Source organism: Microtus pennsylvanicus, chromosome 2, assembly GCF_037038515.1.
Source record: "Microtus pennsylvanicus isolate mMicPen1 chromosome 2, mMicPen1.hap1, whole genome shotgun sequence".
NCBI lineage: Eukaryota > Metazoa > Chordata > Mammalia > Rodentia > Cricetidae > Microtus > Microtus pennsylvanicus.
Window position 1 is genome coordinate 3,752,158 of NC_134580.1, and position 14,137 is coordinate 3,766,294.

The 14,137-nt window shown below is 49.1% G+C and overlaps 1 protein-coding gene across 2 annotated transcripts; it reads right to left on the reverse strand.

Moving 5' to 3' along the window:
• Positions 1 to 7,258: 7,258 nt before the first annotated feature.
• Positions 7,259 to 12,381, reverse strand: LOC142844676 (cytochrome P450 11B1, mitochondrial-like). Of its 2 annotated transcripts, XM_075963488.1 has the most exons (9): positions 12,137 to 12,381; positions 11,578 to 11,733; positions 11,048 to 11,247; positions 10,722 to 10,925; positions 10,314 to 10,465; positions 8,811 to 8,977; positions 8,519 to 8,597; positions 8,243 to 8,431; positions 7,259 to 7,834 (listed from the first exon to the last, which is right to left on the reverse strand). In XM_075963488.1, exons 1-9 carry the CDS (start codon positions 12,379 to 12,381, stop codon positions 7,721 to 7,723), a joined length of 1,506 nt encoding a protein of 501 aa, XP_075819603.1. In that variant the 3' UTR covers positions 7,259 to 7,720. The 2 variants fall into 2 exon arrangements, with proteins under 2 accessions (XP_075819603.1, XP_075819604.1); XM_075963489.1 differs by lacking the exon at positions 8,243 to 8,431 and having other exon boundaries at positions 12,137 to 12,375.
• Between the last annotated feature and the right edge of the window lie 1,756 nt (positions 12,382 to 14,137).

A 14,137-nucleotide genomic window follows, 5' to 3' on the forward strand; every position in this document is an offset into this window, starting at 1 on the left:
CTGGGGTAAAGTTTAGACGTGCTACTTTTGTGAGGGCAGAGAAAAGTTGAGACCCTGAAATAACAGGTGGGGGAGGGTGAACATACACAAGAATTAATATGATGGCCTGTTGAGATACAGTGTAGCTGTATCAATCAAGCTGCTTGATTTGTCCAATTTTCAACTTGGAAGAGGGACATCTATTGAGAAAATGCCTCCATCAGATTGGCTAATGACCGAGTACTTGAAGACATTTTCTTGATTAATGACTGACGTGGGAAAGCCCATCCCACTGTGTGTGGTGCCACCCATGGGGTCCTGGGTTGTATCAGAAAATGGGCAAGCTACAGGCAGCAAGCTAAGAAGCACACGTCCTTGGTGCTTTATGCTTCAGCTTCCTCCTCTAGAGGTTATTGCCTTGAGTCCCAGCCTTCCCTACAGGATGGACAACTGTGAAGAGAACTTAACCTTTTCCTCACCAAGTTGCTTTTGGTAATGGTGTTTATTACAGTAACAGAAAGCAGACAAGGCCACATAGCTGAGTCTGCTTGGAGTTTATTTAAATGGGTGTGATCTTTAGCGAAAAATCAGCCTGTAAAAGTAGACACAGAAATGGCTTCAGTTTGGGACTGGTGAGCCTCCAGCCACATTAGGAAGAACCGTTTTCAGCAACTGAGTTGTGTTTGTGATTGTACTGGACTGACATAGGGATGAAGAGGTGGAATGAAATAAGCATATGCTGTCTGCAAGTGTTAGATTCTCTTTCTAGAAAGGTCTCTGCAGAAGGAAAGAGATGCAGAGGTTAGTGTTTGGGAAAGTCAGGAACTAGGATGGGCGCTACCTTATATGAAGACGGCTCATTAGAAGAGCAAATAAACACAGCCCCACTGGTCCAGGAGCAGACAAGTCTTGAGCCAGACACCACAAGAAGGCTGGGGACATCCTCCAGTCATCCTGGCAGAGCAATCGGGAGAGCACAGAAACCCCCTGGGGGTGGGGGATGGGGATTGAGGGTTGGTGAAGTTCAGTAAATGACACTGATAAACTAGATCTGTGGAAGGGGAAAGACCTTCCCTTTCTCAGTCTCCTTCTATACCTAAGATTGGCTTGGAATTTGTTATGTAGCCCAAGATAGCTTCAGACTTGTGCCCCTCCTTCCTCAGCAGCCCAAGTACTAGGTTTACAAGTGTGAGCCACCACACTTGGAAACCATGCTTGTTTCTGTGTCTCTCTGGTTGACTCAAATGAGGTTAGCCTTTGAGTAGCATGATAGCAAACTGGAGCATTCCTTAAGGGCAAGAGAGAAGGGAGGTCATGGGGTAGGAGGCAGGAAGCTGTCATGAGGGACCCCAGCACTGTGGTGGCCACTGAACTTTCCCTGGTAACTGTCCATGGACAGTAGTGGGAAAGCAGGTGGCTGATGTGTGTCTCACTGCGAACCACTCCACAGAGCCACAGAGTAAGAAATAACTGTCCTTGTTTCAAGAGAGTAGTCAAAGGGGCAGGGTGTATGGGTGTGACTGTTAATACTGTCAACTTGACGGGGTCCATAATCATCTACAAGACAAATCTCTGTGAGAAGTTTTCTAAATTAGGGTAATTGAGATCAAAAGAACTAACTTAAGTGTATGCAGCTCCGTTGCATGGGTTGGGGTCTAGGACTGCATAAAAGGAGAAAGCAAGGCGAGCACCAGCATCCATCCCCTCTACTTCCTGTAGCTCCAGTTCTGGGATCTGGAACCCTCTTCTGCCATTGCATGTATGTGGAACACAGATACATGCAGGCAAAACACTCTTACACATGAAATGAAAAGACATAACTGTTTTTATAAAGAATACTATAAGAGAGAAAACTCTTGCTAGGCTGGATGTGGTGGTCCATGCCTTCAATCACAGCCTCCAACAGAGGAAGCCTATGGAGGTTTGATGAGCATGACCCCCTCATATAGTTGAATGCTTGCTCCCCACTTGGTGGCGCTCTTTTGGAAGGATTATAAAGTGTGGCTTTCATAAATAAAGGATATTGAGCCTGTAATTCGTGATCCTAGAGAAGCTAAATAAGAAGGTGAACCCAAAGAAAAACTTATAGTCATCCTCCTGGATATTAACCTTCATCAGGCGATGAAAGGAGACAGAGACAGAGTCCTACATTGGAGCACCGGACTGCAATCCCAAGGTCCAAATCAGGAGCAGAAGGAGAGAGAGCACGAGCAAGGAACTCAGGACCGCGAGGGGTGCACCCACACACTGAGACAATGGGGATGTTCTATCGGGAACTCACCAAGGCCAGCTGGACTGGGTCTGAAAAAGCATGGAATAAAACCGGACTCGCTGAACATAGCAGACAATGAGGACTGCTGAGAACTCAAGAACAATGGCACTGGGTTTTGATCCTACTGCACGTACTGGCTTTGTGGGAGCCCAGGCTGTTTGGATGCTCACCTTACTAGACCTGGATGGAGGTGGGAGGTCCTTGGACTTCCCACAGGGCAGGGAACCCAGTCTGCTCTTAGGGCTGATCAGGGAGGGGGAGTTGATTGGGGGATGGGGAGGGAAATGGGAGGCAGAGGCAGGGAGGAGGCAGAAATCTTAAATAAATAAATAAATAGATAGATAGATAGATAGATAGATAGATAGATAGATAGATAGATAGATAGATAGATAAAGTGTGGCTTTGTTAGAGGTGTGCCACTGGAGGTGGCCTTGATGTCTCAAAAGCCCCACCCACCATGCTGCCTCCCTTGCTCTGCCTCTTGCCTGTTGATGAGATGTAAGCTCTCAGCTACTGCTCAGCACCATGCCTGCCTGCCTGCTGTGCTTCCCACCCTGATGCTCAGGCAGTCACCCTCTGAGATTGTAAACGAACCCCCAGTGAAATGGCTTCTTTAGTAGTTGCTTTCGTCGTCGTGTGTCTTCACAGCAATGGACAGTGACTAAGACACAGAAGAAGGCAGATCTCAAGGAGTTTGAGGCCAGCCTGGTCTACAGAGAGTTCGAGGCCAGTCAGGACTACATTGTAAGATCCAGCCTCAGAAAAGCAAACACACAAAGGAATGTCATCAGTCCCTTTATGTGACTTTTAACCTGAGAGATCTAAGAGCTAATGGAAACATCAACAATGTGATAAGAGTTACCCCCACGAAGCCTAGAACAAACACCAGATTTAGTGCTGGAGGATTTAAATGATCCATCTAAACCAAAACCAAAATAACCAAGAGTTATCTCCACGGCACAGAGCCTTAAGATGAAGGACTTAGCCCATAAGGAAAATAGAATTAGAACCACAGGAAGAGTGGGGTGTTGTTGTTGCTGTTGTTGTTGTTGTTGTTTGCCTGTTTCCAACAAGATGTCTCACCAGATTGCTGCTTGAATCACTTTGGGTTACTATAACAATATTCCTTGGGATGCACAATTGATAAATATGAGATATTTAATGCCTGCAAATGTGGGTCTGGAAAGTCTAAGATTGGGGGCAAAGTCGAAGATTTAATGCCTTATTGAGAGGTCTCCTTCATGGACGTCACCTTCTCTGCGTCCACACATAGTAGAGGGATCAATGGGTCCAGGCTCTCCTTTCATGCCGTTTATATTGGCTTCTCATTCACCAGAGATGGCCTGTGTGGCCTGTCCACCTACCACAGACTTCCTCTGTTTAGCTCCTTGACCATGACGTTGGGCTTCTGCTTGAATTCTTCAGAGATCCAGACATGCGAACTACAGCAAATGGCTCAGAAAATCCCTGTTGTGAACTACTAGAATCATCCAGTGAAGAACATTTAAAATGCTTTTCTACTATATTCCAGTCTATTCTGCGCATGTCAGAAGCATAAAATAAAACAGTAAAGTCTAGAAATGATGACATAAGAACTATGGTGCCTGACCCCGGTCACCTCCCTCCGGAAGCTGGCGGCCACCTCCAGAGAGTCTGCTTTCTCAGGCTCTGTGGTGTCACCTGGAGGAGGACGGTGGTGCTGCTCTGAAAGACGAGAAACTAAAATGAAAGCATAAATGAAAAATTTAGGAGGAGACATCCCCAAAAAAGCAATAAAATAAGGGGAGCACACGCCATGCACAGACTCAGTGTAGGCTGTGCACGAGAAAAGAAAGAAGTTCCTAGTGAGAATCCAGGATAATGTGTGAGGTTTCTGTTTTCTGATTTAGTCCCATCTGATAGACCCTCGGTGCAGAAGTCCTGGAGCACGAAACAGCCGGAGGTGAGGCAGGCAGCCTCCGGAGCTGCAGCATCCCAGCCACGGCACATCGCTGCAGCTTTCTCTAAATTTATTTGAATATTCTTATTTGTTCTGTTTTGTTTATGTGTGTGGGTGCTTTGCACATTTGTGTGTTATACACCATGTGTGCACAGTGACAGTGGGGGTCAGAAGGTTGTCAGGTCCTTTGGAACTGAAGTTACAGGTCGTTGTTAGCCACCATGTGGTGTTGGGTATTGAACCTGGATCCTCTGGAAGAGCAGCCAGTGCTGAGCCATCTCTCAAGCCCCATCTGCAGTTTTAATCGGTTTTTCCTAACACAGCTTCTTTTCCAGAATCTGGTCCACACTCCCCAGTAATTAACTTTCATCAGCTGTCTGCTTACCAGCCTTTGTCACATAACATATAATTTATTTTGTGATTCTATGTTTAATAGCTATATTATGTATTTAAAACATTTGATGTGGATGCTAAGACTTATGATTTTTTCTTAAGCTCATAACACATTTGCCTATTTTTTAAATAAATAGGTATTTCAGAGCTGACTTTTTAAGTTCTGTTTTTTTAATGTATTGGTTTTATTCAGAAAACTTGTTCTCAGAAATAACCTGAAATAGTTTAGAATCTGAAATTATTTGACAACTCTTATATAGTCCTCTTCCAAGGACTGTAGTTTGGGTACAACTTCCTTTTAATTGCTTCACAAGTTCATTTCTTAAAGTCACTAAGTTTCATTATATTAAAATGAATTTATAAGAGTCGAGAGTTAAAAAATGACAGGGTTATCTGATTCATGTCACCAGTAAGGTAAGAGTTGACTCACGCTGATCTATTACAGGTTATTTTAACTCGCTCAGGGCAACATCAACAAACACTGTTTTAAAAGACTCTGAGATGACGACAGAAGAAATGTACAAGTTGAGATTTGCATATTTAAAACTCGGTGGGGTTTTGTCTGAGCTGAGTGTCACACAGATGTCATTCAGTTGGGTGAGGTTTACAAACAGCAAGCTGTGTCCTGAGGCCTGAGCAGGGCTCCGACTATAAAGTGCTCTGCACGTGGGCTTGTTCGCAGATGTATGTGCGGGTGTGCTTGTACATACACGTTTCATTTTTAAATTTCTCTCTTATTTTATGTGTGTAAATGGCTCTCTGCATGTATGTCTGTGATCCACACATGTGCCGTGACTGCAGTGTTTAGAAAAGGGTATTGATCCCCAGGAACTTGAGTTGTAGATATTTTGCAGCTGCCAGGTGGGTGCTAGGAACCAAACCCATGGCCTCTGCAAGGACAGTGCTCTTAACCACTGAGCCATCTCTCACTTCCTTGATGTTTCTGATCAGGGATGTAAACGTGACCCAAAGTTGAGAGGAAAGGAACAAGGGGACGCTTTGATCTCTGTGGCCTTGGCCTGCCTTATCTTGTTCCCTGCAAGGCCAAGCTGCGAGACCTGGGCAGTCCAGCCACTTAAAAACAAATCGTGGTTTATTCAACCACTCTGCTTTATATAAACATGCAGAACATATTACTAAATTGTGGCAATGACATAGCCCATGCATACATCTCTCCCTGTTCACTTTGCTGTGATTTTAGAATTACCCACGAGTTGTAGACAAGTACAAAGAATTTACTCTCTCGCTTGGCCGAATTCCTCTGGAACTGACATCACACATAATCAATGTGGTGTTCATCAATACAAAAAATGAACTTTGACAGGCTGAGGAGACAGCACAGTTGGTCAAACATCTGCTGTGCTCTCGCGATCCTGAGTTTAGACACATCCCATGAAAGTTGGACGTGGGGTAGATGGAGTTCGCTGGTGGGATATTTTTACCAACTGGTGTACTCTCGGGTCAGCAAGAGACCTTGCCTCAATAAATAAGTTGAGGAGTGCCAAAGGCAGGTGCCTGGTGCCTACTTCTGTCTTCACATGCACGCATGCATGCATGCATGCATATGTGTGCACTCACACACCTCCTTTATAGAGCGATATTAATGGAATCAAAGGAGACAATTATTTTCACCAGTTTTTCCAGTAACAGCCATTAGCTTTGCCCCTAGGTAGAAACCCAAGACACCTTGTGCAGTGTGAGGTACAGTGGATGTCCCTAGGCTCTTCTCTCCTGTGCACTTTCTGACGGAATCCTTCGGCTCTGTTGGGGTTTTCTGCAGCACATATGAATGTGGAATCATCTGGTGTTTTTATTTATTTTTTATTTTATTTATTATTTATTTATGGTGTTTTCTCCTGACTAAAATGCTTTCAGATCTGGGAGAGACCACTACAGAGAGAAAGAGCTGGAGGTTACTCTGCATTTCGTGTGTGTGTGTGTGTGTGAGACCTGTTCACAGATTTTTCCTGTTTTACCATGAGTTTTGATGCTTTCTCTCCTTCTCAAAGTGACTTTTCTTCTTTCTTTCTTTAGATGCTTGTGGCAGGTGCCCAGGGAGTCCAGAAGGGGTGTCATATCCTTGAGAGCTGCAGTTGCAGGCTGTTGTAAGCTGCTTTGTATGGTTGCTGGGAGCCAAACCCAAATCCTCTGCAAAAAGCAGCAAGTGCTCTTAACCACTAAGCCAACTCTCCAGCCCTTAAAGTGATTTTTATATTGAGGAATTTAAAGCCTTATACCGAATGTTATAAGCATTTTCTGCCAATTCACCAGTTGGATTTTGGTTGCTTGGTGGGTGGCTTGATTTTTTTTCAGTGCAGAAACAGACCCATTTCTATTGTTCATAAGATACAGTTTCTATTTTATCAGGGCTACTAAGAAGGAATGAGGCGAAGAGAGTGTGGTTAGGTATGCTTGTGACCCGGGGTAAATTCCCTCCCTGCACTGTGCTTTGACCAGTGGTGTCTGTAAGACCAGGAACACAGGGGCTGAAGGGTACTGCACTACTGCTCCAAATGCCCCAACTCAGTCTGACTTGAGATATGTGCTCATCCGTTGACCACAGAAACCTGCAAACCAATTTCTGAACCTTGTGTTACCAGGACATTTCCCCAGGGTCTGCGCATGGACTGGACTGGAGGGTGATTGCTGAGCATTCACTGTGCCCTGAGCTCTGAGCCATATCACATGACATCTGGGGTGTGCAACATACACAGTAGTTTCCCAGCCAACCAGCTCTGTCTCTCTTCACGTGTGAGAATGTGTCACGCGTGATCTCCTGGGCTTTCACTGTTGACGTGAGATGTCCTTTCTGATGCTGGGTTCCTCTTATACAACAATCATACAATACAAAGAAACTTTAGGAGAGGGTTCAGGAAGAGAGTAACAAGAATGTTTGGGACCAGACAGGAAGGCAAAGCCATTAAATGGACCCAATTGAATGGACCCACAGTTGGAGGCTGGGTGTGGTGGGGAGGAGGTGGCAAAGAAGGGACAGTAATCCTCCAGAGCCATTCCCTGGCTTTGAATCACAGTCTGTCAGATCCTAGACAAAAAGCTAGCCATGACCACAGGCATAATGTCCCAAGGAACAGGAGGGAGCTGCTGGCCTCCTGAGACACCAAAAACAGGTCATGTGACTAGCTGGCAGGCCTGAAAGTGAGGAGGGGGCTGCGGCTGGGCACCAAAACAAAGTTGTAGACCATCTGCACATCTGATTGCTCTTTTGTCTCCACCTTGAAGGATTTCAGCACCTGGAACACAAGGGGGCACTGTGGGAGGCAGAGCACTGGTCCATTTCCTGCTAAGCTGCTCAGTGCTGCCACCATGCCGCAGAGAGGACGTCCTGCACCTCACCTAGCCCTGCTCACCCACCCACCCACCCACCCACCAAGCAACCTTTAAAGACCTGTCTAGGCAATGTTTACGCACGCTGCCTGGCAGGTCCCATCCTGCTCCACCTTATTCTTAAGGCCCTTCCCTCGCTGTGGGCGCTCTGTGCGTGCTCAAGCCCAGGCTCAGACAAATTCTGAGGGTCTGTTTTAGTTTCCCACTCCTACCCATCCAGCCTACACGCCATCTCGCAGGCCCCGCCCATAGCTGCTCACGAGGTGCAGATGGAGACCGCCCCCATCCCACAGGCCCCGCCCAGAGCTGCTCACGTGATGCAAAAGGAGCAGCATCTCCACCTGTGCCAGGCGCTTCCCCAGACACTGGCGCACCCCGAAGCCGAAAGACAAGTACTGGAAACTCCTTTTCCTCCCCAGCCAGCGCTGGGGCATGTAGCGCTCGGGCCTCGGAAATACTGAAGGGTTTCGGCCCAGGGAGTAGAGGTAGAGTAGCACCAATGTCTGTGGGCAGACGCCAAGGACAAGGTCAGCTGCCTCTTTGGGATGGCGCAGAACAGGGCAATTGGTGGCTGTATGAGGATCACTCACCCCAGCAGGGACATGGAAATTATGAAGCACTAGGTCCGAGCTTAGAATTCTCTCCAAAGTGGCAGCAACAGGATAGAGCCTAAAGGTGGGGGAGCAATGGGAGAGGCCTCAGCTCAGGAGAACTTCTCCTGTCCACATCTGCACCTCCCTCCCTCAGATTCCCCCAGGGCACTCAGCCAACCTCCAGAGGAGCAACAGCGTCCAGCCACAGGAAGAAGAGCAGAGAACATGGCTGCCCTCGGCCCCAGAAAAGAAGGGACAGAACAGCAGGGAATGGGCAGCCAGCACCTACCTCAAGGTCTCTTTAAGGGCAGCCTGCAATAGGGGCAGTTCTGTCAAAGCTCTCTGAGGATCTGCAGCGATGCTGGCCTCAGCTGCCAGGCTCTCTTGCCGAATGGCCTGCTGAACATCTGGGTTCCGTGCCAGCTCAAAGAGAGTCATTACCAAGGGGATTGCTGTCTGCAGGAGCCAGAGAGCAATCTCGGATATCAAGCCTGACCCTCCCAAAGGGCATCCCTACTGTGAAGATACCTTTCTCCTAGAGAAGTGCATGGCCACAGCAATGCAGGCCCCTCAGACCCTGACCTCCTCCTCTAACGTTCCCTGAAATCCCAGTCCTGGCCAACACCTTAGCACCTTCAGAGTTGGGTGCTCACAATCTGATCTGGTGCCTATTGAGATGGACTCTGTGTCACTAAAGGAAACTGTGCCTCCCGCATCTACATTCCCAAACACTTGATTTGTATTGGCTGTCCACATGCCCCTCGAGATTGGCCTTACTTCCAAACCTCTAATGGGTCACAGCTTTTCACACTGACTCTTCCTGACTGGTGTGAGCCCTAAGCTTCTAGATTTAGAATGCATTTTTCAATGGTATGGCCCATAGAAACAGTCTCCTAGGTGTCTCCCTGAAGTCACCGGTCTGCTTCCAGCTTCCACCTTGGGCATATCAGCCGCTCTTTGTGTTGTCTTATTGGCCCTTCGTGATGGGGACCAGATCCCTGTTGGCCTCATCTGGCCCTCTGGCCCCTGCTTCAGGTAGCTTGCTGCCTCCCCAGGCCTTGTTGTCTGTGCATACAGCTCTGGCTTTTCAGACTCCTTTTCATAGGCTCTCTGATCTCTGTTTGCTTTGTTCCTGCAGCTCTGGCTTCTCACTCCCACAAGCCCTGTGCTGGTCCTCATTACCCTCCCAAATACTACTCCCTCCATGGTGGGAGTGTCATGGACTCTTCCTTCTCTAGAACCTGAGGCCTCTATTCCTAATAAGAAGCCTAGCCCAGAGCAGTCTCTCAGAGAAGGGTCCTTTGACTGCCAGGAATCTTGTACCTGGACCCACGTTTCCTAGAGGCCGCCCTGCGATCTTCCCCCTTCTGCGTCAGCGGGCAGCTTGGGTGTTTGTCGCTTCATCCGCCTTGCCTTTCCTTCCATCTGTCTCAAGCTCCCACTGACTGGAATGCCAGCTCCACAGTTCAACAGAGGACTCTGGGCTGCTCACTCTGCTCACTCCCGGCTGCCCTCCTAACCCTACAGCATGCTCATGCATTGGAGGAAGTGAGGGCAGTCTGCTGCTTGTGTGGGCTTTCTAACCTGATTTGTGCCTGGTCTTGGATGTGCAGGTCTTTTCTACAAACTCTCCAGCTAGGGTTCCTTTCCCTTTACTCGGACATTTCATTGGCTTCGCGGGGAATGGCTATGATGAGGGAACAAGATTGGGGGACCCAGGTGAGGAGGAAACTGTGCTTTGGGGGAACAGCAGGGGGCATCACGGTGGAATTATGCTCCGTGGGATCCTGACCGTGTCCACACTTCCAGCGATGAGTTCCAGAGAATTGGCCAGGATGGCATCCATTGGCAGAGCACCCTCTGCTACCAGCTCTGATATGACACTCCAGGACTGTGGGCGACCCTTTGCCAACTCTTGATACATATTCTTGACATATTTCGTGACTGAATAAGAAGAGAGAACATCTGGTCACGATGCTGGGACAGGTTTCTCCTTCATTGTCCCAGCTTATCGTGTCCCTGGCACCTCAGTATCCCTGCTTGTGTGCAACCCTCGTGGGGTCACACAATCCTAAGCTCACTGTGGAACCACAGAAGGGTCTTAAGCGGCCACAGCTCCTTGAAGGACATGAATGGGAATGGGAATCATGGGATCATTGTCCCTCTATCCCATGGTGCTGCCCAGGTCAGTGGCCCTCACCATGCTCAGTGATGAAATCCCAGGACTCAAAGTTCTCTTTCCACACCCGGCTGCTTGTCCAGCGAGTCAGGCCACTGGGTAAAAACATGAGCTGTGTGGTGGTCTTGAACATGGAATGCAGGGCGTGGATGAACTTCAGGCTATCAGAGTTCAGGTCATGGCCAAGGAGGCCCAGTCGCTCCCCAAAAATAACAAAGTGACTGGCTGCAGAGAGAATATTATCACTGACCAAGGCAGTCCCTGGTCTCAATGTTCTCCCCTTTCCTCCTTTTTGGCCTCTGCCTTCCCCATATCCCTCAAGCTGGAACCTTCCCGAGGCCACACACCTTCTATGGTATAGTTGAACACACTGGAATGAAAGTCCATGGAGAAGCTTCCATGGGCATTCATCAGCATCTTCTTCTTCAGAGCCTCCAAGAAGTCCCTTGCTGCCATGTCCACCATGGGGACAAACTTTTGAACAGCCTTTGGTGACAGCACATTTGGGTTCAGCCTCAGTCGGTTGAAGCGCCATTCAGGCCCATTTCTGCAGAGCACAGAGTAGAGGTATGGACACCTCTCAGGAAAGGCCTGGCCCAGGCTGTGCCCATCTTTCTGCCCCTCAGAGAAATTGGGGCAAAGGGGTGGCAGGCTCGGCAAGTCCTGTCCCCACTTCTTTCTTTCAACACAGTTTCCGTGTGTTGGAGAGAGGTCACTAAGTCTGAGGTGGACTTGGCATAGCCACACCCATGGAGAAAGGAGGCTGGGCTGTCAAGCTCTGCCCACCTGACCTACACCACCTTCCCACAGAGGAGAAGCCCTGGTTGAGTTCAGAACCACAGTCTCACCTCCCTCCTCATTCCCAATGTCCACTCACAGCAAGAACACGCCACGTCTCAGGCCACGGTGTTCTCTGTGGGCCACCCAGGGTTCCATGATCATACGGTAGGGCTGTGTATTGTCTGCCTGAAAAACCTTCTCAGCGTCCTCCGGCAGCATCACAGACACAACCTGTGTTCTTCCTATGCTGTACCTATGTGGTGAAGAACAGCGCCTTCCTGGGGGCGGGGGGAACGTCCTCCACCTGAGCACCCTGCAAACTCAGCCCTGTCTGTGTGCTCTCTCACCTCAGCCTCCCCTAGCCCTGGCTCTCCCCCCAGGAGGGCTCCTCCCACTGTCTGCCTGACTTGTCTCCACTTCAGCACTCCTGACACTCTGTCCTCTCAGCCATAAGCAGTGCCTTTCCCTGTCCATGTGGAGAACCATGGTCTCCATGAGTCAGGTCCATAACCTCCTGTGCTCCCTCCCTTTCTCCCTAAGCAAGGAGTGCCTGGTGCCTACTGGAGAGTGCAGCCCCTCATACCCTGCAGAGCCTGAGCAACCAGGGGCCCAGGAAGCTCTGTCTGTGCTCAGCTAAGGGTCAGGAAGGCCCTTACCTGAAAATGGGTCCCAGCTCCTGGAAGGCCTGATGCATCTCCAGGTGCAGGTTCTTTTGGCCCTGCTCCCTCAGGATCTGCATCATCTTCAGCCACCTGTTTCTGGAGTACTGTGGGATGGCTTCAAAGGGCTGCAGTGTGTTGGGGGCCAGGGTTGCTGTGGTGCCCAGTGCCCTTGTCCTGCGCAGGCACTGCCAGGGTCTTGCCAGCCACACCTCTGCCTTTGCCTTGAGTGTCATTGCCATTGCTTCCTCCTCTCTTCAGTCCACGGCCTTTTATCCGGCCTTGAGGACGTGAACTGCAGACTGAGGGTGTCACTGCTGGATATGTCCCTGGGCTTGCCCCCGAATTCTATTCAGGGCAGACGGCTCTGCTGGAGGTAGAGGAAGGAGATGGCCTTCTTCCAGGGCCCATCTCTGCAATGCCTGTAGGAGGGTGGCAGTTAAGGTCAGGTGCAGAATTTACATGGACACTTGAAGAATTTCCACTGGAGGGCACAGCCCCCTTTCTCCTCCCCAAGCTGAGAGCAGTCAGATGAACAGAGTCTTCTTTATTGTGGAGCCTTGAATGAGTCACCCTCATTTTTGCTTTGAGGATCACTAGCCTGATAAAGAGGGTGGGTTTTCGCTCACCATCCTGACTCACATTTAAATGTCGTCTTTGAAAATTTCTTATTTCTCTTCAGATTGAGAACTAACAAATATATTTATCATCAGGTAGGGGGATAGCTTAGTTGGCCAAGCATGACAACCCGAGTACAGACCCCTCAAAACCATGTAAAAGCAAGGTCCATCAGCGGGAAAGCATAGGCCAACACTTGGGAACCAAAACAGGCAGAGCTTCAGTCTACAGTCAAATGTGAACACTCTAAGTTTAGTACAAGACCCTGTGTGTACACGCGCGCGCGCGCACACACACACACACACACACACGGAGCCAGACCTCTCCCCCCCACAGATCTATGTGCAAATATTTATGTACACATTTCCCATGCAGAAAAGGGTTTTTTAAATACTTCTAACTTTTATTGATTCTTTGTGAATTTCACATCATGCATTCTGATCCCACTTAATCTGCCCGACCCCTTACATCCTCCCTCTGCCCTTGCAACCTCCCCACAAAACAAAATTTAAAAGAAAAACCAAGGACCAAACATAGCAAGCCAAAAGAGGAGAGAAAGGAAAGAAATCTCACCGTGGAAGCTGGAGTGAGGCCCGCTGAGTCACACAGAGTCCATTCATCTCTTACAAGGGCTCATTGGAGTCATCGGTCTGGCTCAAGGCCTCTGGCTTCTGCTACCCTGCTGATAATGGGTTCTCACTGGGGGTCTTCTTCAATACCTTGGTGTTGTCATGGAGATCCTGCTGCTTTGGAGCTGGAGGTTCAGCCCCTTCACATGCTCCAACAGTTCATAGATGAGGAGGATGTTGGGGTGGGCTAACCCGTAGCCCTGGTTCTGGAGCTGGGTGGTAGCTACCAGTTCCCCTCACCGTCAATACCTGGACAAGCTCTCCAGCACTGCCTGGGCTAGCTCACCAATACCACCCGAATTGATAAGCGAGGCCAGTTCTCCTGCCTTCGGGTCCTCATAGCTGGCTTACCCACACTCAACATCACCAGGGCCAGCTCTACTATTTTGTCCAGGCAAGGTATAGGGCCCTCTCTGAATTGCTGTGGGGAACCTTCCAGGGGAGAGGAAGGGGACCATCTCCCCTGCTCTCACACCTTCAGGACTGGCTCACCTGTACCCAGGACGACAAGGTCAGCTCTAGTGTGCTTCTCAGGAGGGGTGTAGCACCCACCACTGCTCTCTTATGTGCTGAATTTGGTGAGGGGCAGAGCTAATTCTTTCATACTAGTGACCTTAAGGCCTGCTTTCTCTCTTGCAGATAGCAAAGGGTGGAGCGGGGAGGGCATATTTCCCTCACCCATGCTACAGACTGCCAGGCACGTGCGGGTGGGGGGGGGTTGTCAGCTCTCCTGCTCTCTTGTTCTCAGGGC

Coding starts and splice junctions, on each gene's coding strand:
- LOC142844676 (XM_075963488.1), bottom strand. CDS start 12,381: ATGGCAATGACACTCAAGGCAAAGGCAGAGGTGTGGCTGGCAAGACCC. Junction 10,466..10,721: donor GGATTTCATCACTGAGCATG/GTGAGGGCCACT, acceptor CTTCTTATTCAG/TCACGAAATATGTCAAGAAT. Junction 8,432..8,518: donor ATTTCCATGTCCCTGCTGGG/GTGAGTGATCCT, acceptor GTCTGCCCACAG/ACATTGGTGCTACTCTACCT.